General features: G+C 46.0%; 1 protein-coding gene across 1 annotated transcript in view; it reads right to left on the bottom strand.

Annotated features, from left to right (window-relative positions):
• The window catches only part of LOC124622004 (4-hydroxybenzoate polyprenyltransferase, mitochondrial), a 118,976-nt gene extending 94,700 nt beyond the window's left edge, over window positions 1–24,276 (bottom strand). The window contains exon 1 of the mRNA XM_047147554.1: window positions 23,566–24,276. Within this exon, the coding sequence (XP_047003510.1) occupies window positions 23,566–23,914 (349 nt within the window). The 5' untranslated portion in view covers window positions 23,915–24,276. The remainder of the gene's footprint in view (window positions 1–23,565) is intronic.
• Between the last annotated feature and the right edge of the window lie 2,746 nt (window positions 24,277–27,022).

Raw genomic sequence — 27,022 nt, 5'->3', positions numbered from 1 at the left:
AGAAAGGAGATGTACAGCACAATAACAGGAGAAAGGAAGAACCAGATGAACAACAGGACCACCAACACTACTATGAATAAAATAGGGAAAAAAAACACAGAGAAAAGCAAGAAACAGGTAGAAGGGGGTAAAAACAAGAGAGCAGAGACCATGGCTGGCCGACCACAAGAATAAAAAGGAAAAACCAGCCACTCTGCAACACATTAAAACATCAACCCTAAAAGCATTAGAGTGGAGAACACAAAGGGACAAAAGGCATGTTCCAAAACTTATACAGAATGATAAACCCCATCGTCATGTCTAAAACATAAAACTAAATTAGCCGAAAGGTGTTGTCAGCTAAAATTAATGGCAACGAGTCCGGTAACTGAAGAGTCCACTGCAGGGCAGCCAAAGAAGGGCAGCTCACCAAGATATTGGCCACTGTCTGCCGGGCACTGCACCGACACTGAGGTGGCTCATCACTGTGCAAGAGGTATCCATGTGTCACCTAAGTGTTGCCAATGCGGAGCCGGCAGAGAACCACAGAGTCCCTGTGAGAGGCCCGCATGGAGTACTGTCACACATTCGTAGTCCTCTTAATGGCACACAATTTGTTGTGCTTGCTGAGGTTATGCCATTTCATCTCCCAAAGCTGCAAAACCTTGCAGCCTAGCACTGAATGAAGGTCAGTTGCAGAGAAGCCGATATTCCTAAGTAGTTTCCGTGTAGCCTGTTTTGCCAGCCTGTCAGCATGTTCGTTGCCTGGGATTTCGACATGGCTTGGGGTCCTGAAACACTACTAAACAACTGGACCATTCCAGGGCATAGATGGACTCGTGAATGGACGCTACCAAAGGATGATGAGGGTAGCACTGATAGATAGCTTGTAGACTGCTCAAGCACACAGTGGGGGGCACTTCCCTCCCTGTATTTCCTGCACCACCTACCTCGGGAGCACTGCCCCCCCCCTCCCCCCTAACCTTCGGAGACACCAGTCCCCACTTCTCAGCTGGAGAAGCACATGTCTTCTTCGGCTCCTCTCACTAGGAAAGGGGCCCATTGGGTCACTCCCTTCCCAAGTTTCTGCTAGTGGGAAAGATGACACCCGCCAGTGGCTGAAGTTCCCAAAAGCTGCTGGTCGTAGGGCTTCACGAACAGTCGCTGAGACTGAATCATTGAAGCCCTCCAAGCCAGGGAAACCCAAGGAACAGCGAGAGAAATCCAAAAGCAAGGTCCCAAAGACCAAGCGAATTAGGTGGCACCCACACCACCACTACCTACAAGCTCTGTGTCCGAGTATGAGGTGGAGATTCTGGCGTCCACTGAGGACCTAGATCTTGCCAGACCCTCAGACAATCATTCCCCTCCTAGCCACACCATGGGAGGAAGCCAGGCTAAGGGTGGCAGTGGAGCTTACTGCCCCAGTACATCGTATGTATGATAGTTGATGGAGAATCTTTCATGCCCATGAAGCCTTGGTTCTTTGTGGAGCATTTGGAGGACAAGTTTGGGGATGTGGAGGACTTGTCCAAAATGCGCTCTGGATCAGTCTTGATAAAAATGGCATCCTCTGGGCAGTCAAGAGCATTACTCGCTTGTGACAAGTTGGGGGATGTTTCTGTTACCCTCACGCCCCATATGAGCTTAAACATGGTCCAAGGTATTATATTCCACAGGGACCTTCTTTTGCAGTCTGACGACGAGCTGCACGCCAATTTAGAGCGTGCGAGGTGTTCATTTCGTCCAATGTGTCCATTGGGGTGCGAGGGATAATCAGGTTGCCACCGGTGCCTTCATCTTGGCCTTCAAGGGTGACACATTGCCCGAGAAGGTCACAGTGATGGTCTACCGCTGTGACATGAAGCCATATATCCCTCCCCCGATGCCCGCTTACAGTCTGCTGGTGGTGGACCACAAGCAAGAGATGACATACTATGCTTCATGGTGTGTCATCTGCCCTGAAGTCACCCACTCCGACCAGGTGCCCTCCCCTCGGGTGCCACCCAGCCTTAGCAAGGGCCACCTGTCAGGATGGCCATTGCTTTGAGTCCTGATGTCCCAGGGAGATGTGCATCTACTCCATGGCATACGTGGGGAGTTAACGGCACAGGCATCAGCAGAGCAATACCTGTGTTGTCAGGGGGCTACAACCAACAGGGTACATGGCGACCCCACCACAACGCGGACTGGCTACCATGCTGGATACGAGTTGCTAAGTCCATGGCCATCGTTGGTGCAGAAAGCAACACTGCATACTGCATGGTGGAAAACGCAGCCAGGAAGGTATCCTCGCCCAAGAGATGGAGAATGAGTGGGACTGCAATGCAACAACGAGAAAGTGGGCTAAAGATTTCAATGCACAATGGACACGATGCACCATGTAATGCATCCTTCCCCAGTTGGCTCGCTCTTCAGGAAAATTTAGGAAGATGGAGGTCAAACCCGACAGGGGACCATCACAAAGGCCGAAACGTGTGACTCCTTTTAGTCGTCTCTTATGACAGGCAGGAATACCTCGGGCCTATTCTAACCCCTGGACCCGAAGGGGGTCTCTGACAGGTCCTGGGAGAACCCCAAAGGGGGGGGGATGCATATTAAAATCACCAAGTAGCTAAAAGGGGTCGGTAACTCCCCAATAAGCTGAAGGAATCTGCCCTGGTGACACTGAATGACGCAGGGACATAAATGGTACAGAGGGAAAAAGTCAGGTGAGGAAGGAAAAGGCAAACTGCAACAGTCTGAAGATGGGAAGTCAGGGAGATGGGTTGACTATGAATGTCATCCCGTATGAGCAGCATGACACCACCAAGAGACGGAATGCCAACTGCACGGGGGAGGTCAAAACAAACTGGTAAAAAATGCGAAAACTCAAAGCAGTCATGAGGACGCAATATCATTTCCTGAAGGCAGAGTATAAGGGGACACTGGAATGCTAAAAGCAGCCATAAATTTTCTTTGTGGGACCGAAGGCCATGAATGTTCCATTGGAGGAGAGTCATGACAAAGAGATGTAGGGGTGTCATCTTGGCAGCTGACGAGTGACAGCCTGTGAAGAGTCTCTACCACAGGGCATAGAAGCAGGAGGATCCTGCTTCATGGGGTCCACAGAAGCATCGGCTTGCTTGTGCGGTCGGCCTGTGGAGTCCAAAGCGGAAAACAGTTGGTGGCGCGCACCGGTGACAGGCAGGCCGGCCAGACAAAGTTATCACGTGGCGACACTGGGGAAGAGGATCTTCGAGTTAGCGAAGGAGAAGACCATTTGCCTCTGGTGGACTTCTTCGAGCCTTTCCATTTAGAGGAAGACTCGGGTGTTGTTTGGCTGGAGAGATGAAGGAAGTCTTCATGGGAGAACTACTACTGTCCTTTCCGGCCTACTGGTTGTGTAGCTGGTGGCTTTGCCTCTTTCAGGGACAGTTTGATATCTTGGTGCACAGCTGGACGAGGTGGGGGGGGGGGGGGGGGGATGAATATGCTACCTTTACACTGGGCACTTCTAAAACCGCAGAGCTGAACAGGGTGTCGCATGTCTGTGTGGCTGTGTCCTTCATGGAGCGAGGACTAACAAGAACAGAGCTATAGGTGCCAGACGGGATAACACAGCATTTGCAACTAGCCAATAACTTGCGAGCGATGGGTAAGGAGCCAGATCTCCTGGACAGTCCGCTCATCAAGATACACAGGACAATACTGAGAGGCAGCAGTATGGCCACCATTGCAGTTGACACAGTGGGGAGAAGGAGATCCCTACCACAGGTTACACATTTGGCCGGGTGTCAAAAAGACATTCTAATGTGTTTGAAACGATGACACTGGCAGCAGCGCATAGGGTTTGGAATGTACGGCTGGACTGTGATAAATTCATAGTCTGCTTTTATCTTGGATGGAAGCTACAGTCTATCAAAGGTGAGAAAACGAGTGCATGTGGGCCCTAATGAGAAATCTACCTTTTCCATTACACAATGGATGGCAATTGTAACCTGATCAGAGAGGTAACATTGGATTTCAGCCTCAATTAGACTGTCGAGCAGCCTAGTATAAATAACATCATGGGAAGAATTCAAAGTTCTATGGCTCCGACACGAACAGGGTAACCATGGAGAAGCGAGGTGGCAAGCAGATATTATGCTTGAGAATCAGAAGTAGTCTTGAAAAGCAAAGTTCCACATTCCATAAATGAGAGCAGGATTTCACAGGGCCATCAATTGCACTAACATCTTTCTGAAAAATTAACAAGATTTATTGTAGCGAAGGACTGACCGTCTTCAGTACTTAACATCACAAGGAACCACAGTGCAGCGGGAAGGGTCTTTGAATCATTAGCCTCATTACATTTACATTTTGTAGACGTTGATTGTGAAGATGATTGACTCACTGCGAGAAAATCCCCATGGCTGCCAGTGTCTCCGATGGCACGCTCCTTCCAACTGGGGACGCCCTTCACAAGGGGACGCACCCACCTTAGGTGATTGTTCACACCTCAGGTCACACCTCCCGAACACCTCATAGAAGGACCAACCAGCAATTTGGGATGGTTGCAGCTCAGGTAATCACCCGAGGATAGACATGCAGCAAGGGAGGGAAAAAATTATGCAAAGGCTGAGCCCCGCGGTAGCCAAGCACAAGCCCGCCAAAGAGTGGCGAGCCCCCTGGGAGCAATCAAATAGTTGCCGCCATCTATGACACATTAGCTTTACCAGTTAATCCTTCTGTTTGTAGTATTACAGAATTCGGGGCAAATCTGGTCACTTTCACTGCCAACTTTATCACATGAAATGAATCCTGCATGTATACTGAGCATAATTGTTAACTATTACAAACATGAAAAAAAAAGATCCACATATATTACAGAAAAGAGAGAACTGCAGCTGCATTCATAATCACTGTGACTGGGTGGCAACCAATGGCTATAATACCATCGCAAAAATACAGTGTGTCCAAGAGGTTCTCATTCAAGGTCAAAACAATGTGCTGTATAATGCAGTAGTTACTCTGCCCGGCAAAAAATTGAAGCACCAAGAGGAGGAGGAGGAGGAGGAGGAGGAGGAGGAAATAAAGTGAAACTTCAGGGATTAAGAGCATATTTGATGTTATGTCAGTGATTTCGAAACTGAGTAAATTTACAAAAACCTTTGCAATACAAGCCCATTTATCAGTATGACACTGCACCCTTGCTGGTCTGGATGCACGCATTACATCTGCATCTACCTCTACAAATCACACTTGAGTGCATGGCAAAGGGTTCATCGAACCACATTCACAAGAATTCTGTTATTCCACACTAACAGCATGTGAAAAAAACGAACACATACATCTTTCTGTGTGAGCTCTGATTTCCCTTATTTTATTATGATGGCTGTTTCTCCCTATGCAGGTTGGTATCAACAAAATATTTTTGCATTTGGAGCAGAAAGTTGGTGACTGAAATTTCATGAGAAGACCCCTCAAACGAGAAACTTTTGTTTTAATTATGTCCACCTCAAATCCCGTATCATGTCTGTGACACTCTCCCTCTATTTCTCAACAATACGAAATGTGCTGCCCTTCCTTGAACTTTCTCGAGGTACTCCATTAAACCTATCTGGTAAGGATCCCACACCGTGCAGCAGTACTCCAAAAGAGGACGAACAGGTGTAGTGTAGCAGATCTAAAAATGGAAAATCCAGGATGGAATGTAACAATATTATGAAAAGGATAGTTGCTGCTCACCACAGAGCGGAGATGCCGAGTCACAGACAGGCACAACAAAAAGACTGTCACAAAGTGAACTTTCGGTAAACAACACCTTTTGTCAAAAATAACCCCCCCCCCCTTCCACACACACACACACACACACACACACACACACACACACACACACACACACAATCAGCTGAAGCCAGACTGCATGATGGGAGAGAGAACTGAGTGGGGATAAGGAGAAGGCTGGGGTGGGGAGGGATAGCGAGGAAGAGGTGGGGGATGGTAATGTGCTGCCCATGGGAGTGAGGAGGGATGAGGTAGAGAGAAGGTAGCACAGCTAGGTACAGTTGGGTGGGGGAGGGGAGAGTGGAGGGGTAGCAGAAAAGGAGAGAAGTAAAAAGACTGTGTACGTTGACGGAATAGAAGGCTGTGTAGTGCTGGAATGGGAACAGGAAGGAACTAGATGGGAAAGGATAATGACTAACGAATGTTGCAGCCAGGAGGGTTACAGGAATGTAGGATACATTGCAAGGAGAGTTCCCACCTGCGCAATTCAGAAAAAGCTGATGTTGGTGGGAAGGATGCAGATGTTATAGGCTGTGGAACAGTTATTGAAATGAGGAATGTCGTGTTGGGCTGCATGCTCAGCAACAGGGTCGTCCAGTTATTTCTTGGCCACAGTTTGTCAGTGGCCATTCATGTGGACAGACAGCTTGTTGGTTGTCATCCTGAAGTAGAATTCAACACAGTGGTTGCAACTTAGCTTGTAGATCACATGACTAGTTTTATAGGTAGCCCTGCCTTTGACAGGATAGGTTATGTTTGTGACCGGACTGGAGTAGGTCATGGTGGGCGGACGTATGGAACAGGTCTAGCATCTAGGTCTATTACAGGGGTATCAGACATGAGGCAAGGTTGTTTGATTTAAAAAGAGGGGGAGGAGGGACCAAAATGCTAAGTCACCAGTCCCTTATTCCGAAAAAAACAATGCCACAAGGGTAAGAATAAAACAAGTGAGACTGGAGGCAACAAACACTTAAATGGACAAAAGGGGAGAAGAAAACCACAGAAACCCAAGAAACAGGTAGAAGAGATTAAAATGATAAAACATATTACCATGGCAAGCTGACCATAGAATAAAAGGGAGAAGCCAGTCACTCTGCAACACATTACAACCTCTACCCTAAAAGCACTAGGGTGGAGGACACTGAGGGACAAAGGACATGCGCTAAAATTTAGATCAAATGATAAAACCCGCCGTCATGAATAAAACATAAAACTAAATCAGCCGATGAGGCGTTGTCAGATAAAATTAGCAGCAAAGAGTCCAGTAACCAAAGATTTCGTCGCAGGGCAGTCAAAGTGGGACAGTGCACCAGAACATGAGCCACTGTCAATCGGACACCACTTCATGATTTCTGTACATGTCAAGAATCAAGAGGAAGTGACAGTGGAGAGCTGCGGGGTGAACTTAGTCCTTTGGGCCATGTGAACAGCCCTGGAGAAGTTGTGCCTATGTGTACACCATGGAGGTGTACGAGAATGGACCTCAAGTAGAGATGGTAAAGACAAGGACTACAGTTTGGAAAGAAGGAATCAGACACGAACTGCAACTGGAAGCCCTGACCTGGGCCGCCGATGCTGGAGATGAACCACCGTGCGTGGGAAAAGGAGATGGTGATTCGGATGCGCAGGAGAACTATGAACGTGTGCAACGTAACTGGCCAGCAGCAACCTGCAATGGAGTGACTCCGGCCTCCTCAAGGACACAGGTCACCGGACTCTTCATAAAAGCTCCTGTCACTTGGCGAATGCCACAGTGGGGCACGGCGTCAAGTAAACGCAACACTGAGGGTGCTGCCCAACCATAAACCAGACTCCCATGGTCAAGGCGGGACTGAACAAGGGCTCTGCAGTCTGCAGCAGTGTAGAGTTGGTGTTGCTCAGACAGTGGAGGGCATTGAGGTACTACTGCCAGCACTTCCCCTTCAGCTGATGAAGGTGAGGTAGCCAAGTCAATTGGGCATCGAAAACCAGTCCTAAGAATCGATATGTCTCCACAACAGTGAGTGGATCGTCCTTAAGTTAAAGTTCTGGTTCTGGATGAATGGTATGATGCCGACAGAAGTGCATAACACACGACTTTGCGGCCAAAAACGAAACCATGGGCTAGAGCCCATGACTGCGCCTTGTGGATGGCTCCCTGTAGGCACCACTGAGCAACACCAGTACCAGCGGAGTAGTACGAAACGCAGACGAAATCCGCATATAGAGAAGATGACACCGACCGCCCTACAGCTGCTGCTAGGCCATTAACAGCCACTAAAAATAGAGACACTCAATATGAAGCCCAGTGGAATGCCATTCTCCTGAATACGGAGGGGATTATGGGAGGCACCAACTTGTACATGGAAACTACTGAGCCACAGGAAGTTTTGGATAAAAATAGGGAGCAGGCCCCAGAGACCACAGTCACACAATGTGGCAAGGATATGTATGATGTCGCCAGGTCGTGTAGTATGGTTTACATAAGTCAAAGAAGAAGGCAACCGGATGTTGGCGTCTGGAAAAGGCTGTCTGGATGGCAGACTTGAGGGACCCAAGATTATCAGCAGTAGAGCGACCCTGGCGGAAGCCACCCTGACATGGAGCCAGAAGACCATGTAACACCGACACAGCATATGTTCCAGCAGCTTACAAAGAAAGTTGGTGAGGCTGATGGGCCAATAGCTATCCACATCAAGTGGGTTTTGACTGGGTTTGAGCACCGAAAGGATGTTGGTCTCCTGCCATTACGATGGAAAGATGCCATTGCACCCGATCCGGGTCATGACGACGAGCAGATGTCGCTTATAGTCAGACGAGAGGTGTTTAATCATCTGACCATGGATCCAATACGGCCCAAAAGCTGTGTCAGGGCAATGCGTAAGGGCACTGAGGAGCTCCCACTCTGTAAATGGGGTGTTACATGGTTCACTCTGGCATGTAGTGAATGAGAGGACTTTCCTTTCCATCCACTGTTTGAGGGCTCGAGCATAGTGCTCAGCAAAGTGCTCAGCAATTGTGCTTCATTTGTAGATAACACACCACTGATGTTAATGCCAGGAACACCTGTTGTTTTTTGTTGTTGTTGTTGTTTTGGTTTTAGGGCGCAAAACTGCTATGGTCATTAACAGCTTTACTTCTGCCAGTACTTCGTCTCCTACCTTCCAAACTTTACAGAAGCTGTCCTGCGAACCTTGCAGAACTAGCACTCCTGAAAGAAAGGATATTGCGGAGACATGGCTTAGCCACAGCCTGGGGGATGTTTCCAGAATGAGATTTTCACTCTGCAGCGGAGTGTGCGCTGGTATGAAACTTCCTGGCAGATTAAAACTGTGTGCCAGACCGAGACTCGAACTCGGGATCTTTGCCTTTCGCGGGCAAGTGCTCTACCAACTGAGCTACCGAAGCACGACTCACGCCCGGCAGAAGTAAAGCTGTGAGTACCGGGCATGAGTCGTGCTTCGGTAGCTCAGTTGGTAGAGCACTTGCCCGCGAAAGGCAAAGATCCCGAGTTCGAGTCTCGGTCTGGCACACAGTTTTAATCTGCCAGGAAGTTTCATACCAGCGCACACTCCGCTGCAGAGTGAAAATCTCATTCAGATGTCTTACTGTCCACAGCTGACAGCAGTGGGGACAGAGTGGGGGAGGATCGCCACTTAAAAGATGTCGATGGCTAAAAAGACAGTGCCCTATCCGGAGTCTAGTTAAAATTACCTCCTCCCGACGACGCGTTCGGGAGGAAGAGGTCCAAGCACAAGGAAGAGCTTTCACGTCTCGCAATTTATTATGGGGAATCCGGTGGACCAGAGGGTGCACAGGGTAAAGAGCTTGGAGACTGAGGAGAGAGCTGAGAGAATCTGAGCAGATAATGTACTGTATCCGCTGATGGCGGCAGATGTAGTGGACAGCCTGAAGAACAGCGTAAAGCTCCGCAGTATAAACCGAACACTGGCCGGGAAGCCGAAAGTGATTTGGGGTGTCGCCAACAATATAGGCTCTCCCTACACCTAATGATGTTTTCGAGCCATCGGTGTAAATAAATGTGGCTTCCGTCATTTGTGCACATAGAGCAGCAAATGCCCGACGATAAACAAGTGAATGGGTACCATCCTTGGGAAATCAACGAAGGTCATGGAGCAGGCAGATCTGGGGATGGAGCCAAGGCGGTGCTGTACCCCAAGTTGTCAAGAAGGTTTTAGGAAAGCGGAAGGAAAGAGAATGGAGCAGTTGACGGAAGCGGACTCCCGGTGGTAGTAGGGAGGAGGGGCGGCCTGCATACCCTACATCAAAGGAGGTGTCGAAAAAAATGTCATGGGCTGGATTAGCAGGCATGGAAGACAGATGGCTAGCATAACGACTCAGAAGGACTGCTCGCCGATTGGACAGCAGAGGTTCAGCAGTCTCAGCGTAAACGCTTTCCACAGGGCTGGTGTAAAAAGCTCCAGACACTAAACGTAATCCATGGTGGTGGATAGAGTCGAGACACCTACAAATAGATGGCCGAGCAGAGGAGTAGACTATGCTTCCATAGTCCAATTTCTAGCGCACTAAGGCGCGATAGAGGCGGAGAAGGACCACTTGGTCCGCTCCCCAGGAGTACCATTCAGAACACAGAGGGTGTTGAGGGATCGCAGACAGCGAGCCGAAAGATAGGAAACGTGGGAGGACCAGCACAGTTTTCTGTCAAACATAAGACCCAAGAATTTAGTGACATCCGAAAATGGAAGGTTGACAGGTCCTAGATGTAAGGAGGGTGTAAGAAACTTCTTACATCACCAAAAATTAACACAAATGGTCTTACTGGGAGAAAAACGGAAGCCGGTTTCGATGCTCCAAGAGTGGAGGTGATCGTGACATCCTTGAAGATGTCGTTCAAGAGGGCTGGTCCGTTGAGAGCTGTAGTAGATCGCAAAATCGTCCACAAAGAGGGAGCCCGAGACATCAGGAAGGAGACAATCCATAATTGGATTTATGGCAATGGCAAACAGTACAACACTCAGTAAGGAGCCCTGGTGAACCCCGTTTTCTTGGGAGAAAGTACGGGAGAGAATTGTGTTCACCCGCACCCTAAATGTGCACTCTGCCATAAATTCGCGAAGAAAAAGGGGCAGCTGACCTCAAAAGCCCCAAGAGAACAGTGAGCGGAGGATGCCTATCCTCCAACAGGTATCGTATGCTCTCTCCAGATCAAAAAATATTGCTACTGTTTGGCGTTTCCAGAGAAAATTGTTCATGATATAAGTGGAGAGAACAACAAGATGGTCAACTGCAGAACGATGCTTTCTGAAGCCGCATTGGGCAGGTGTTAAAAGACTGCGGAACTCCAGCCACCAAGCTGAACGGCAATTCATCATATGCTCCAAAACCTTACATACACTACTCGTGAGAGAAATGGGGCGATAGCTAGAGGGGAAATGTTTGTCCTTTCCAGGTTTCGGAACAGGAACAACGATAGCTTCCCGCCATCCTCTGGGAAAAGTACTGTCGGTCCAAATTCGATTATAAAGGCGAAGGAGGTAACGCACACTATGGGTTGATAAATGCAGCAACATTTGGACGTTTATACCATCTGGTCCTGGAGCGGAGGATAGAGAAGAAGAGAGTGCATGTTGGAGTTCCCGCATGGAGAAAACAGTATTGTAGCTTTCGCGATTTTGAGAGGAGAAAGCAAGATGTCGCACTTCCGCTGCACGTTTCTTCGGGAGAAACGCTGGCGGGTAATTTGAAGAGCTTGAAATCCCAGCAAAGTGCTGACCCAATGAGTTAGAAATTGCGACGGTGTCCACTAATGTATCATGTGCAACAGTGAGTCCAGAAACCGGGGAGAAACTAGGCGCGCCTGAGAACCGTCGAAGGCGACTCCAAACTTCCGAGGAGGGAGTGAAGGTGTTAAATGAGCTAATAAGGAATTTCCAGCTTGCCTTCTTGCTATCACGGATGACACGACGGCATCGCGCACGGAACTACTTATAGTGGATACAGTTGGCAAAAGTAGGATGGTGGCGGAAAACGCGAAGAGCACGTCGCCGCTCACATATTGCGTCATGGCATGCCTCGTTCCACCAAGGAACTGGGGGGCACCGGGGCAATTCGGAGGTGCGTGGTATTAAATGTTCCGCAGCTGTAAGAATAATGTCGGTAATATGTGTGAACTCATCGTCGACGCTGGGAAAGTGACGGTCATCGAATGTTGCTAGAGACGAAAAAAGTGTCCAATCGGCTTGGGCAAACTTCCAGCATCGCGGTCGCATATATGGCAGTTGAGGCTGCAGTCTAAGGACACATGGAAAGTGGTCACTCGAGTGTGGATCATCAAGGGCGAACCATTCGAAGCGCCGAGCTAGCAGAACAGTACAGACGAAAGGTCCAAATGAGAGAAAATTGTCGTGAAGGCAGACAAAAATGTAGGGACCCCAGTGTTGAGGCAAACTAGATCCACTTGGTGGAAGACGTCTAGCAATACTGAGCCATGTGGACAAGGATGTGAAGATCCCCAAAGCGGGTGGTGGGCATTGAAGTCCCCAACCAGCAAACAGGGGGGGTGGAAGCTGACCAAGAAGATGAAGGAGATCAGCTCGTGCCATTGGTGTGGACGATGGAATGTATACAGTACAAAGAGAAAAGGTATATCCAGAAAGGGAAAGACGGACAGCGACAGCTTGGAAGGAAGTGTGTAAGTGGATTGGGTGATAATGGAGAGTATCATGGAGAAGAATCATGAGTCCTCCATGGACTGGAGTGCCTTCAACAGAGGGGAGATCAAATCGGACGCACTGGAAATGGGGGAGAACAAAGCAGTCATGGGGACGCAGCTTTGTTTCCTGAAGACAGAAGATGACCGGCGAGTAGGATCGTAAGAGGGTCGACAATTCATCCCGATTGGCTCGAAGGCTGCAGATATTCCAGTGGATAATGGACATAGGGTGAACAGAAAATGGAGGAATGTGACCAAGGTTGTCGTCAACTCAGCGACTGCTCAGAGCTTGCGACCGACAGCATAGAATGGCATTCAGCCGAAGGCAGAAGATCCTGATCCATAGGTTGTTCAGGAGCAGCTCCTGCCACCAGCGATCGGCCGGTTGATTGGCCGCCAGCAGTGCGCCTCGGCGACACAGAAGACGGCCGAGGGCGATTTCCGCCAGGTGGTGCTGTAGATGGGACACGCCTTGGCGGAGAAGGAGATGAACTGGGTTTCTTTGTAGCCTTCTTGGAAATATGATGTTTAGAAGAAGGAGGAACCAATGGTTGTGAAGTTGGGGTACGTAAAAAATCTTCACGAGTATGCTCTTTTTTCGAAGTCTTGGTGTCTGACTTTTGGGCTCGAGATTTAGCAGAATCCGTTGAAGGGTGAGCCATAGAGTGGGCAGGCAAAAGTGGGCGATCTTTGCGCTGGCCGATCTGACGACCGTGGCAAGTCTGCGTGGCCGCCTCCTTTGTTGGCCGAGGAGAAGCAAGGACAGTGCTGTATTTTCCTGTCTGAGGCACGGTGGGCTGTCGACTGGCGAATAACTTTCGAGCAGCAAAGGTCAACACCTTTTCTTTCACTCTGATTTCCTGGATGAGCTTTTCGTCCTTAAAAACGGGACAATCTCGAGAGGAAGCAGCGTGGTCACCCATACAGTTGATACAGTGAGGGGATGGAGGTGGACAAGCACCCTCATGGGCATCCTTGCCACACGTAACACATTTGGCCGGATTGGAACAGGACTGGCTGGTGTGATTGAACTGCTGACACCGATAGCAATGCTTAGGGTTTGGGACGTAAGGGCGAACGGAAATTATGTCATAGCCTGCTTTGATTTTCGATGGGAGTTGAACTTTGTCAAATGTCAAGAAGACAGTACGGGTTGGAATGATGTTCGTGTCAACCCTTTTCATAACTCTATGAACAGCCGTTACACCCTGGTCAGACAGGTAGTGCTGAATTTCTTCGTCACACAATCCATCGAGGGAGCGTGTATAAACGACTCCACGCGAGGAATTTAAAGTGCATTGCGCTTCAACCCGGACAGGGAAGGTGTGGAGCAGCGAAGTATGCAGCAATTTTTGTGCCTGGAGGGCACTGACTGTTTCTAACAACAAGGTGCCATTCCGTAATCTGGAACAAGACTTTACAGGACCTGCAATTGCGTCGACACCTTTCTGAATAATGAAAGGGTTGACTGTGGAGAAGTCGTGACCTTCGTCAGACCGAGAAACAACAAGGAACTGTGGCAACGATGGAGGAACTGTCTGTGGCTGAGACTCAGTGAACTTACGCTTGTGAGCAAACATAGTGGAAGGTGAGGAAACCATTTCAGAAGAATCCCCCATGATTACCGGCGTCTCCGATGGCGCGCTCCTTCCTTGTGGGGGCCGTCTCTGAGGACACTCCCGCCTTAGGTGATTGTTCACACCTCAGGTCACACCTCCCGACAAACGGACGAAGGGACCAATCGGCACTTTCGGAAGGTATCAGCTCGGGTAATCACCCCTCCCTGGGCCTGGCCGTTACCAGGGGGTACGTACGTGTCCTACCTGTCTTTCCGGGGCGGGGAATTACGCGTTACCCCGTCACCGGCTATGCACAAAAATGCGTGGGTCGGCCTTCAGACACACACAGGGAGGAAGAAAGAGAAAGGGAAAAACAAAGAAAGAGAAAGGAAAGAGGAGAGGTCTCAAACGCCGCAGCAGAGAAAAGGGTAAAGAGAAGAGGTAAGGAAAAGAGAAGGACAAAGGAAGGATGAAGACATATGCAGCCCGGAAAGGAAGGAGGGCCACATTAGCTCGGGGTCCCGTGCTCGCTACGCACGTATCCACAAAAGAGTTGTGGACCCCCTGAGGGGACCTGTTGGGGTGTGGTACCCAAAAAGACATCTGATCTTTGTCCAGACTCAGGAATGTGACTTATGGCACTCAAAAGTCGACACGTACCTCTCACAACACTCCTATTTCCGTCTTTTTATAAGCTGGTAAATGCACAGAGCCGCTTAAAGGCTATTAGGTGCTCTAGGGAAGATGAGGGGGAGATTCAGTGGTGACAGCAGAGGCAAAGGCTTCCCAGTATGCCTTGTTTAAAGCCCCTCTGGGTACGCATCCATGGGCATGACGCCATGGCAGTGACAGGAAGATGGGGAAGTGGTTACTGCCACATAGACCGTCATGTGCGCTCCAGTGGATAGATGGGAGAAGGCCAGGACTGCAAACAGAGAGATCAATAGCAGATATGTGCGATGTGCCACAATGAAATGTGTCAGGGCATCTGTATTTAAGACGCAGAGGTCGACTTGGCCAGTAAGCATGGCACCACCCAACAAGGGGTTGTGCACGTTAAAATCTCCCAAAAGTAGGAAAGGTTTAGGGAGTTCATTAAAATCTCCCAAAAGTAGGAAAGGTTTAGGCAGTTGATCAATCAGTGTAGCTAATACATTCAGGGGTATTGCACCATCCGGAGGAAGGTATACATTGCAGACAGTCATTTCCTGTGTCGTCCTTATCCTGATAGCCACAGCTTCAAGAGGAGTTTGAAGGGGCACAGGTTCACCACATACCGAGTCCAGGACATAGACGCAAGCTCCACTTGACACTCTATAATAGTCGCTACGGTTCCTGTAATATCCCTTATAGCTGCGGAGGGCAGGGGCACGCACTGCCAGGAACCAGGTTTCCTGGAGAGCAAGGCAGAAAGAAGGTGCCATAGCTCAGCCAGGTGGTGGAAAAAACCGCTGCAATTCCACTGGAGGATTACGTGATCACGAGACTGGGAAGGCATGAAACACTCAATGAGGCAGTCTACACCTCAGGGTCACCTGCTGCCGCCAGATGAGTACCTGTGCGATCGACAACCATTGTGTCTGAGGGCCCAGTGAGGCCTAGGTCCTCAGTGGACATTATAATCTCCACCTCAGACACAGTGCTTGTTGGTAGTGGTGGTGTGGGTGCTTTTTCTTTTAGGTTTCTCTTGCTGTTCCTTAGGTTTGTCCAGCTGGGAGGGCTTCAGTGATTCAGTCTCAGGGACTGAGAAAGACTGAGAAGCCCTACGACCAACTAACTACCTGTGGTTGCTTCAGCCACTGGCAGGTGTCAGCTCTGCCACTGGTAGGAACCTGGGAAGGGGGTGACAAGGGATCCCTTCCTGGCGAGAGGAACCAAAAAAGACTTACATCTCTCCAGCTGAGAAGGGGAACTGACGTCCCTGATGGTTGGGGGGAGGGGGGAGGGTTGCTCTTGAAGTAGGTTGTACAGGAGCAGCAGGGAGGGAAGTGCCCCCCAGCACCAAGAGGGCAGAGTGCATGTGGAGTCTGACGGCTCTGAGAGCCAACTGTACACGGCGGAACGGAAGATGGTAGAACTGTTGTCATAGCGACATCATTGGTTGATTTCATATGCACAAGATGTAGCCTCTCACATTTTCTCTTAGCCTCAGTGTAGCTCAGTCGGTCCAGGGTCTTGTATTCCATCAATTTTTCTTTATTTCTCGAGAATCCTGCAGTCTGGCGAGCAAGGCAAATGGTGCTCTCTGCAGTTGACACAGATGGGAGGTGGGGCACAGGGAGTATTGGAATGTGAAGGACATCCACAATCCCGACAGATGACACTGGAGGTACAGCAGGAAGATGTATGGCTGAACTTCCAGCACTTAAAGCATCGCATTGGGGGAGGGATATGTGGCTTTATGTCACAGCGGTAAACCATCACCTTTGACCTTCTTGGGTAATGTGTCACCCTCGAAGGCCAAATGAAGGCACTGGCGGCAACCTGATTATCCCTTGGACCTCAGTGGACGTGCTGGATGAAATGGACACCTCGCAGCTCTAAATTGGTGCGCAGCTCATCGTCAGACTGCAAAAGGAGGTCCCTGTGAAATATGACACCCTGGACCATATTTAAGCTCTTGTGGTGTGTTGTGGAAACAGAAACATCCCCCAGCTTGTCATAGGTGAGAAGTGCCTATGACTGGGCAGAGGAAGCTGTTTTGATCAAGGCCAATCCCGACCGCATTTTGGACAAGTCCTCCACCTCCCCAAACTTGTCTTATAAATGCTCCACAAAAAACTGAGGTTTCATTGACAAGAAAGATTCCCCATCAACTCTCATACATACAAGGTTTGCTGCCATCCTTAGCCTGTCTTTCCTCCCATGGTGTGATCAGGGGGCAGGAACGATTTGAGGTCATATTTCTTAGCAATGAATTAAGACCTTGATATGACACACTACGCTTCATGGCATGCCATCCACCCTGATGCCACCAACCAGGGGCCCTCCCCACAGGCGCCACCCAGCCGCAACAAAGGCCACCTGGTAGGATGGCCATTGCCGGGAGTCCCGGTGCCCCAGGGTGACTGGTATCTATTCCTTGGCATAGGTGGGAAGTTAATGGTGCAGGCCTCAGCACAGCAATCCCTGTGTGGTCAGGGGGCTACAACCAACAGGGTACATGGCAGCCCCACCACCCACAACAGACTGGCTACCATGCTGTACATAAGGCGCATACATGCTATGAAGTCCATTATCGTCGACAGCGCAGAAAGCGATACTGCACAGTCATTCAGTCACACGTTCCATGAAGAATTATGGATGTGGAAAGAGTCAAGTTACTGGTTAGGAAAGAGAAGCATCCAATGCAGACTACTTACATGAAGCATATTAATAAAAATTATGACTAGAGCTAATATTTTGTTATTGACAAATGTGAATTAGTTTCAGATTACTTTGCACAAGAAATTTATATTCTAAACCATAAAGAAGGAACCATAGTCTTCTTGTGTTTCACTTTTAGATTCCAAAGTGTGTCCTAATTTCAATCTTATTACCTATTAATTACAAATATCATTACAGAGTAAATGTATTGGCACATGAGTGTAAAAATCCCAAGACAACTGGAAAACTGTCAGAATATTCTCAGATTCTTCTAAGTCTGTATCCTATGTTGCTTTGTAATTATGCTCCTGAAACACTGCCCTCCCACTTCCTTAAAATCAATTTCATTTGAATGAAGAGACATTATTCAAGAAAAACAGAAACAATTAAATATGTAGGTACTGTATCACAATGAACTGGAAGGCAAAGACTTTGGCATGGAAAAAGCTCAACTGTTTTGGTTCATTAATAAATTACCTTACTTGGGTCTTCCTACTGAGTGCATTTCACAGTATTTTGGACAAGATAGGTCTATTTGATTTTCAAATAAACTAAATTGGTATACAAAATAAAAGTAACCACCAGAAATTCATGTTCTAAGACTGCTGTACAAGTAAACATAGAAACAGTACAATTCCTATCAGGCATGTGACCTTTTTTCCTTCCTAGGGCAAGAGGAAAGTATTTTCCAAAGTTTGTACCACTGATAGTTGAACATAGGATCTATAAATCATATCTGGCATCACTGCCTAAGTTACTAAAAATGGCTGCCAACAATCTATTCAGATGAGCAGATCTAGTCACATGCCTAACAATCTTTACTATGTCTACATGATTACTCTGAAATTCACAATTTCACAATTAAGTGCATGGTAGAGGGTTCATCGAACCACTTCAAGCTATTTCTCGACAGTTCCACACATTAATAGCTACAGTAGCCCATTACAAACAGTACTGTAAGGTGCTTAAACAGGTTATTAGGAACGCAAAGAGTATGCCGTATGCAAATAGAACAGATAATTCACAGGATAAAATTAAAACCATGTGGTCAGTTGTGAAGGAAGTGTCTGGTCGGCAACACAAGGTCGACGATATAAAGTCAGTTCGTAGTAAAAATATTTGTTAGTGATAATACGATATATGTACAGTATTTAACAATCCTTTTCTGGGCATTGCTGGTGAATTAAATAAAAGTTCAGATTCTACAAGGAATCATATAATTCTCTAGGCAAATTCCTTTCCGAAACTGTGTCTGAAATACTCCTCTGTGGTAAAGACAAGGAGGAGATTGAGTCAATAGTTAAATCACTGAAGACTAAGGACTCCCATGGATACCATGGAGTGCCTATGCTGCACATGTCAGCCCTGTATTTAGACATACACTCCTGGAAATGGAAAAAAGAACACATTGATACTGGTGTGTCAGACCCACCATACTTGCTCCGGACACTGCGAGAGGGCTGTACAAGCAATGATCACACGCACGGCACAGCGGACGCACCAGGAACCGCGGTGTTGGCCGTCGAATGGCGCTAGCTGCGCAGCATTTGTGCACCGCCCCCGTCAGTGTCAGCCAGTTTGCCGTGGCATACGGAGCTCCATCGCAGTCTTTAACACTGGTAGCATGCCGCGACAGTGTGGACGTGAACCGTATGTGCAGTTGACGGACTTTGAGCGAGGGCGCATAGTGGGCACGCGGGAGGCCGGGTGGACGTACCGCCGAATTGCTCAACACGTGGGGCGTGAGGTCTCCACAGTACATCGATGTTGCCGCCAGTGGTCGGCGGAAGGTGCACGTGCCCGTCGACCTGGGACCGGACCGCAGCGACGCACGGATGCACGCCAAGACCGTAGGATCCTACGCAGTGCCATAGGGGACCGCACCGCCACTTCGCAGCAAATTAGGGACACTGTTGCTCCTGGGGTATCGGCGAGGACCATTCGCAACCGTCTCCATGAAGCTGGGCTACGGTCCCGCACACCGTTAGGCCGTCTTCTGCTCACACCCCAACATCATGCAGCCCGCCTCCAGTGGTGTCGCGACAGGCGTGAATGGAGGGACGAATGGAGATGTGTCGTCTTCAGCGATGAGAGTCGCTTCTGCCTTGGTGCCAATGATGGTCGTATGCGTGTTTGGCGCCGTGCAGGTGAGCGCCACAATCAGGACTGCATACGACCGAGGCACACAGGGCCAACACCCGGCATCATGGTGTGGGGAGCGATCTCCTACACTGGCCGTACACCACTGGTGATCGTCGAGGGGACACTGAATAGTGCACGGTACATCCAAACCGTCATCGAACCCATCGTTCTACCATTCCTAGACCGGCAAGGGAACTTGCTGTTCCAACAGGACATTGCACGTCCGCATGTATCCCGTGCCACCCAACGTACTCTAGAAGGTGTAAGTCAACTACCCTGGCCAGCAAGATCTCCGGATCTGTCCCCCATTGAGCATGTTTGGGACTGGATGAAGCGTCGTCTCACGCGGTCTGCACGTCCAGCACGAACGCTGGTCCAACTGAGGCGCCAGGTGGAAATGGCATGGCAAGCCGTTCCACAGGACTACATCCAGCATCTCTACGATCGTCTCCATGGGAGAATAGCAGCCTGCATTGCTGCGAAAGGTGGATATACACTGTACTAGTGCCGACATTGTGCATGCTCTGTTGCCTGTGTCTATGTCCCTGTGGTTCTGTCAGTGTGATCATGTGATGTATCTGACCCCAGGAATGTGTCAATAAAGTTTCCCCTTCCTGGGACAATGAATTCACGGTGTTCTTATTTCAATTTCCAGGAGTGTATTTGTAATTTTTCCTTTAGGAATGGTCAGTTTCCTTAAAGATTAAAGTACTCAGCAGTAAAGCCACTTTATAAAAAGGGAGAAAAGGATAATGGAGACAATTTTAGACATATTCCTACGTCACCAGTGTGTGCTAATTCATTGAAAAAGCTGTATATGTAAGGATAATTTATCATTTTATATCACACGATTTGCTATCAAATGTACAGTTTGGCTTTAGAAGTCGTTTAACAATTGAAAATGCTTTATTCTCTTTCCTCTGTGAGATACTGGATGGGTTAAACAAAAGGTTTCCATCACTAGGTATATTTTTTGATTTAACTAAGGCATTTGATTGTGTTGATCACAAAATATTGCTCCAGAAGTTGAACCATTACAGGGGTGATCCCAAGGATTAGTGTTGGGGCCACTCCTGTTCCTTATTTATATAAATGATATGCCCTCTAGTGTTATGGGTAACTCAAATATTTCTGTTTGCTGATAACATAAGCTTGGTAGTAAAGGATGTTTTGTGCAACATTGGCCCAGTTTCAAATAGTACAGTTCATGACCTAAGTTCATGGCTAATAGAAAATAAACTAATGCTAAATAACAGTAAGACTCCATTTTTACAGTTTCTAACACACAATTCAACAAACCTGACGTTTTAAGTCACAGAATTGGCATATTAGTGAAACTGAACAGTTCAAATTTATAGGTGTTCAGAAAGTAAACTGTCATGGAAAGCCCGGATGTTCAAGATTTTGTTCAAAGATTTAATGCTGCCATTTTCACTATTTGAAAGGTATCTGAAGTGAGCAATCGTTAAACACAAAAATTAGTCTACTTTCCTTATTTTCATTCACTTATGCCGTGTCGTATTATACTTTGGGGTAGGCCCTAACTCTTCCCATTCTAAAAGGATACTTTTGGCTCAGAAACAGACAGTGCAGGCAATAAGTGGTGTTTACGAACCTCTTGTCAAACTCTGTTCACGAGTCTATGTATTTTGGCATTGGCATATATATATATTCCTTACTGTCATTTCTTGTTAACAATATTAGCTTATTCCCAAGAATAAGCAGCTTTCACGCAGTTAATACTCGGCTGAAATCAAACCTGCATTTGGATCGGACTTGCTTAACTTTTGTGCAGAAAGGTGTGCAGTATACTGCTGCATCCATTTTTAATAAGCTACTGCTCAAATTCAAAAACCTTAGCAGTAATCCACGCACTTTCAAATTAAAACTGAAGAGTTTCCTCATAGGTCACTCTTATTCTGTCTAGGAGTTCCTCGAAAAATTAAGCTGATTCTTGTCGTATTGTTGATTGTGGTTACTTAAACTTATGGATTGACTTTTTTCTGGTTCATAAACATTTTATTTTTATCTGTTATTACTTTTATGTTGTAATTTCATGTACTGACATGTTCCATGACCTTGGAGATTTGCTCCTCGATTTGGTCCTACGGAACTTGATGTGTAAATAAATAAATACCAGCGTGTGGGAAAAACGAGCACTTTAATCATTCTGTGAGAGCTGATTTCACTTATTTTATCACGATGATCATTTCTCACTATGTAGGTGGGAGCCAACAGGGTATTTCTGCATTCAGCACATTTTTTTTTTTTTTTTTTTTTTTTTTGAGCTGAAGCTGTGAAACTGTGGCCTCTAGATTGAGAACTTCTATTCTCTAATTTCAGCATCAAGTAAGTCTACTTGAAGCAACAACTCTCATCTAATTAACAACTCATCTAATTATGTTTTGTTTCTGAGGCATGAGGTGTAGCATTCTGTAATTTCATTTTGTTATGCATGTGTCTAACTTGATATAATCTTCAAAATATTGGTTAAATCTAGTGGCTATGCCTCATATACTTGGACAAGTCAGTTATCAGAACTGGACGAAGAAGCTAGCAGCTGCAGAAAAACATTGTAAAGAGAAGCAGTAAGAGAGATGCAGTGAGTTTTGCCAAAATAAGAAAGCAGTGCAACATTTGCAGGAAAGGAAGAACAGCAAAAAATGGTCTGCAAAAAGCATACATTGACAATGAGAGTGAGAAAACTTGAATAGCAGCAATAAGAGACAAATTTTCATAAAATTTCTTCTGAAGCATTGGGAATAGCAGTCAGCAGGGCTAAGAACGTACTGCCAATGTCTACCAGCAGCAGTGGTACTACTACATGTCTACTGCAAACTGTCACCCGAAACAAACATTATGTGAAGAGAGATCTGATAACATTGTACATGATATTTGTGAGGTGTTTAGGGCTTTTTATTGCCAATTCTGAGTCTAATACAGGCCTATGTGATATCTCAGTTGCTACACCAAATGTATATGTTGAGACTGAGCAGACTAATTTTGTAAAAACAATGCCACCATCCACCTTTGTGTAGTCGGATGATCAGCACGTACATTTTCTGACTAACAGTACTGTCAGCGTCAGTTTTACGTGAACCAGCACCGGGAAGGAGAAATTAACTGGTTTTTGCTGTTAGGATTTCTGGGTACAATACGTGTTAAGTAGCTGGTTTAAGAATACTGTTTCCTTATTAAATTATTAAATGCCCGTTTATGAATTTAACCTTACAGAGTAATTGTGGAACTTACTTCAAAAATTTTTTTGAAAGGTGTAGCCACCATCATGGAGTTGCATAATAAACTCTTAGACTAATATGCCTTCACTCGTTTCATAGTTGTCTGGAATATTTCAATCATTTTTGTAAGCTCTAAGATAAATTTATTATGGGCAAAGCGTCTCACATCTAACACGCACTAGCAACTATAATAAAATATAAAAAGTAATAGAAATACAAAAAGTCATTACCATCCAATCATAACGAAAGGTTATGACTACCAGTAAAATATTATACAGCAAACTTGAAAAAATAACTTCACGATATTATCTCAAATTAGAAAAACCATTTTTTCCCATTCCTTTCTCCGCCACAGACCTAATAGGTGTAAACTAATTTATTTCATATACAAAAATAAAATTCTACCACATCATAAGCGATTGCACTAAGCATATTAGTTGCTATAATTATTTAAAAATTGAAAGGTTCATGAATCCTATCAGACAGCTGGTGCAGTCGTACGTTTAACTTCTAAATCTTACACACCCAAAAATATGACAGCTTTGAAATGCCCCACTGAAACCATTGTGCACTGACATGTACAAAAATTTTCCACCTGCAAAATTGGCAATGAACGCAGCACAATGGGGTTTTGCACATGACTCTCCTAGAGGGGGCGTTTTACAAATAAGCATGTGGACGTTGTTTGACCAAACAAAATCATTATGAATGTCTTATATAGCAGAGTGAGAGATAGGCCCTACATACTTACAACGTGATCTAGTTTTTGCATGTTCCTCTATCAATAAGTTGCAATACGGAAAAATTCATCAATGGCCAATTCTAGAAGAAACTCTTAATTACCTGCAATGAGACTTACCTATCGGACGGTCAAGCCGCATTAACTGGGCATATGGCAAGAGAGCTGGCAATAAATTATTTGTATCTGGTGCATTGTCAGGTGATTCTTTCCTAACAACGGAGGTCGTGTCATCTTTATAACAGTAGCTCTTCGGAGCTGTGGTATTATACTGAGCAACCAGGTTCATGCAGCGCAACTTCCAATATCTTCCACACACAATTCTCAACGTCACCTGCTCGGATGACAACCTTGTGTGCCGATGTAGTTGTTCATTCTTCGTTAGCACAGTCCAAGAAATCAGTCGTCTCGCAGATATATGCATTGGAGATAAGCGCTTGCGCAAAAGAGAGAAGACTGTGACAGCCATCCTATTGGAACTTGCGGATTATTTTGCAAAAGGTAGAAGGCCCATACAGTTAATAGAGCATGAACAGTTTCTACCGCTTTACGTACTGAAATGTTCAACACATTCAATCACACACAAATACAGGACAGAACTAAGTTATGTGCACTTCTACTAGATGCCACGATTCTGCAGCATATTATACGTAACAGCACTTCGGAAAACACTGGCTACATTGCGACAAGGTTGTTTTTCAAGGTTGCTAACTAATTAAATTCAACTTCTTGTTCCTTCATTGCCACTGACAACATTATCGTTTCACATGTTCACGCACAACTGCTCTCTAAACGCGTTTTCCCCCGGCACTCAACAGCGGTTACCTCGAACAAAACAAAGATTACGTTTAATAAATTACGTAATCACGTTTGGTTAAAGGCCAGTCAACACGCAACGAAGTGTCTGCGCAAATACCTCCGCACATCACATTTGCGCAAACAGTTCGTTGCTTGAAACTTTCTGGCAGATTAAAACTGTGTGCCCGACCGAGACTCGAACTCGGGACCTTTGCTTTTCGCGGGCAAGTGCTCTACCAACTGAGCTACCGAAGCACGACTCACGCCCGGTACTCACAGCTTTACTTCTGCCAGTACCTCGTCTCCTACCTTTCAAACTTTACAGAAGCTCTCCTGCGAACCTTGCAGAACTAGCACTCCTGAAAGAAAGGATATTGCGGAGACATGGCTTAGCCACAGCCTGGGGGATGTTTCCAGAATGAGATTTTCACTCTGCAGCGGAGTGTGCGCTGATATGAAACTTCCTGGCAGATTAAAACTGTGTTCACAGTCTGCACCTAATAAGATTACCACATTCCTGTACATAGCCACGAAGATAAATGTATAGACACTTTTGTCAAGTATCAGAGATATATGTGAGAATAAGACTAACGTACCCATACCAGAGGAACTTCAGATTGTCAATTGTAAATAGCATCCAGAACCGAGTTAAGTAATTTTTATGCTTGTTATTATTTTAATAAATGTGTGTGAAAATTAATCAAGTTCTGTTTAAAGTTGGTTACCGTCAATCTGCTACTCTAAGCGTGCAAGTGGCATTTCTATCGTCTGACCTAATGGCAGAAGATAAACACACCACAATAAGACCACGATACATATTGCTGACACTCGCCTACTTCGTTAGAGCGAGAAGTCAAATAATCTGATGGTGTGTGTACTGAAGGTCTTACAGTACGCACACCACAAGGAGGGTAATAAATCAGTCAAAAATTAAGAATTTTAGGAGACTACTGAAATACATGAACTGGACAGGTATTTACAGTACTTCTGAATCACATAGAAAATACAAATCATTCATTAAGAAAGTAACTTCCTCGTTTGAAAATTGCTTTCCCCATAAGGTAACTCAATCAAAAAGAAATCTGTAAGTAAACCATGGATTGCAAAAGGAGTAAAGATATCTTGTGGGACAAAAAGGAGACTTTATCTAATATCTAGGAACAGCTCTGATGTTAGCTTTGTAATGCATTGCAAGGAATACTGCAAAGTATTGGAGTAAGTAATCAAGAAATCTAAATAGCTTTATTATGAGAAAAAGATAATTATATGAGGCAACAAAATAAAAACTTTATGGGATATAGAAAAGACAGAGACAGGTATTGCCAAAAAATATGAACAGATGGCTCTAAAAATAAATGAGACATTGGTAACAAGTGCATGTGGTGTTGCAAACCTCCTAAACAAGTACTTTATTTCTGTTACTGATGCTAAGTTTGTTTTGTTTGCAGCTGATACAAACATTGCAAGAAGTAGTGAGTGAAGCACACATTTAGAAATCGCTGCTAACCAAATTTTCACTTACATTAATAAATGATTTAAAGGTAATTCATTGTCATTAAACTTTGAAAAGACCCACTACATGCAATTCAGAACCCATAGGAAATTTCCTTCCAGCATGTGTTTAGCATATGAAGATATGCAGATCGAAGAGATTGACAGTATTAAATTTCTGGGATTAAAACTCGACAACACTTTCAGCTAGGAAGGGCATACCACAGAACTGCTGGAGGGTCTAAACAAGTCTCTATTTGCAGTGAGAATGATGTCAGACGTAGAAGATACAAATATAATAAACTTGCATACTTTTGTGTATTTCGTTATATTATATCATACAGGACCATATTGTGGATAACTATTAAACCGAGAAAAAGTTTTTAGCATGTAGATACATGTAATAAGACACATTTGTAGTGTAAATTCAAGAACATCACGTAGAAACCTGCTCAAGGAACTTTGTATTCTTACCACTGCTTCGCATTATATTTATTCTTTAATGCAATTTGTTGCAAGTACTATAGTTCTATTTCTAACCAATAGCTCAGTAGATAACATCAATATTAGGAATAAGAACACCTTACATGAAGACCCAAAATCACTTACTTTGGTCCAAAAAGCTTTCCAATATTCAGGAACACACATTTTCAATAAGTTGCCAACAGCCATTAGAAACTTGGTTTCAGATAAAGCATGGTTTAAATAGAATTTGAGAGTCTTTTTGATAGACAAGTCCTTCTACTCTATAGTTGAATATCTTACCAGGGATTGTTAGACCACCTTAAGTAAAAATGCCTGTTAGATTTCGGTTCTGATAGCACCTGATTGCAAGACTCAAGATCAGATATTTTGCATATTATAACTTTATTATAAGTGCATAGTCTAATGGAGTATTTTGGACGGCCGAGTAAAATGTTATTGCGTCCATTTGAGGTAAGGATGGGATGCGTGGGCGGTAGTTCCGGGTAGTGCAGAATGTGAAACATTTATTAATAAAGACGGTGCGACAGTGCATTACGCTCGTCTAGTATCCCGTCATCACTGTGTCGAGAGCGATACATGTTCGAAACTGGCCAGTCTCAGACTGTTCTTCATAGCTGGTGGCTGTGTACACGCCACAGCGCGCGACTCAGATTGCATTTCCCGTGAGCATTCCGTGTGATAAGCGCACAGCGCGGCGACTCTGGCGCTGTCCGCTACGGTCGTAAATTCTGCCTTTACAATCACTCTCTGTCATGAAAACGAGCTACCGAAGGTTGCTCGAGACGACCTCCTGGGCGTCATG

This window comes from Schistocerca americana, chromosome 7 (assembly GCF_021461395.2).
Source record: "Schistocerca americana isolate TAMUIC-IGC-003095 chromosome 7, iqSchAmer2.1, whole genome shotgun sequence".
Taxonomy (NCBI): domain Eukaryota; kingdom Metazoa; phylum Arthropoda; class Insecta; order Orthoptera; family Acrididae; genus Schistocerca; species Schistocerca americana.
Note: the sequence above shows the minus strand (reverse complement) of the source record. Positions and strands in the feature narration are given on the sequence as shown.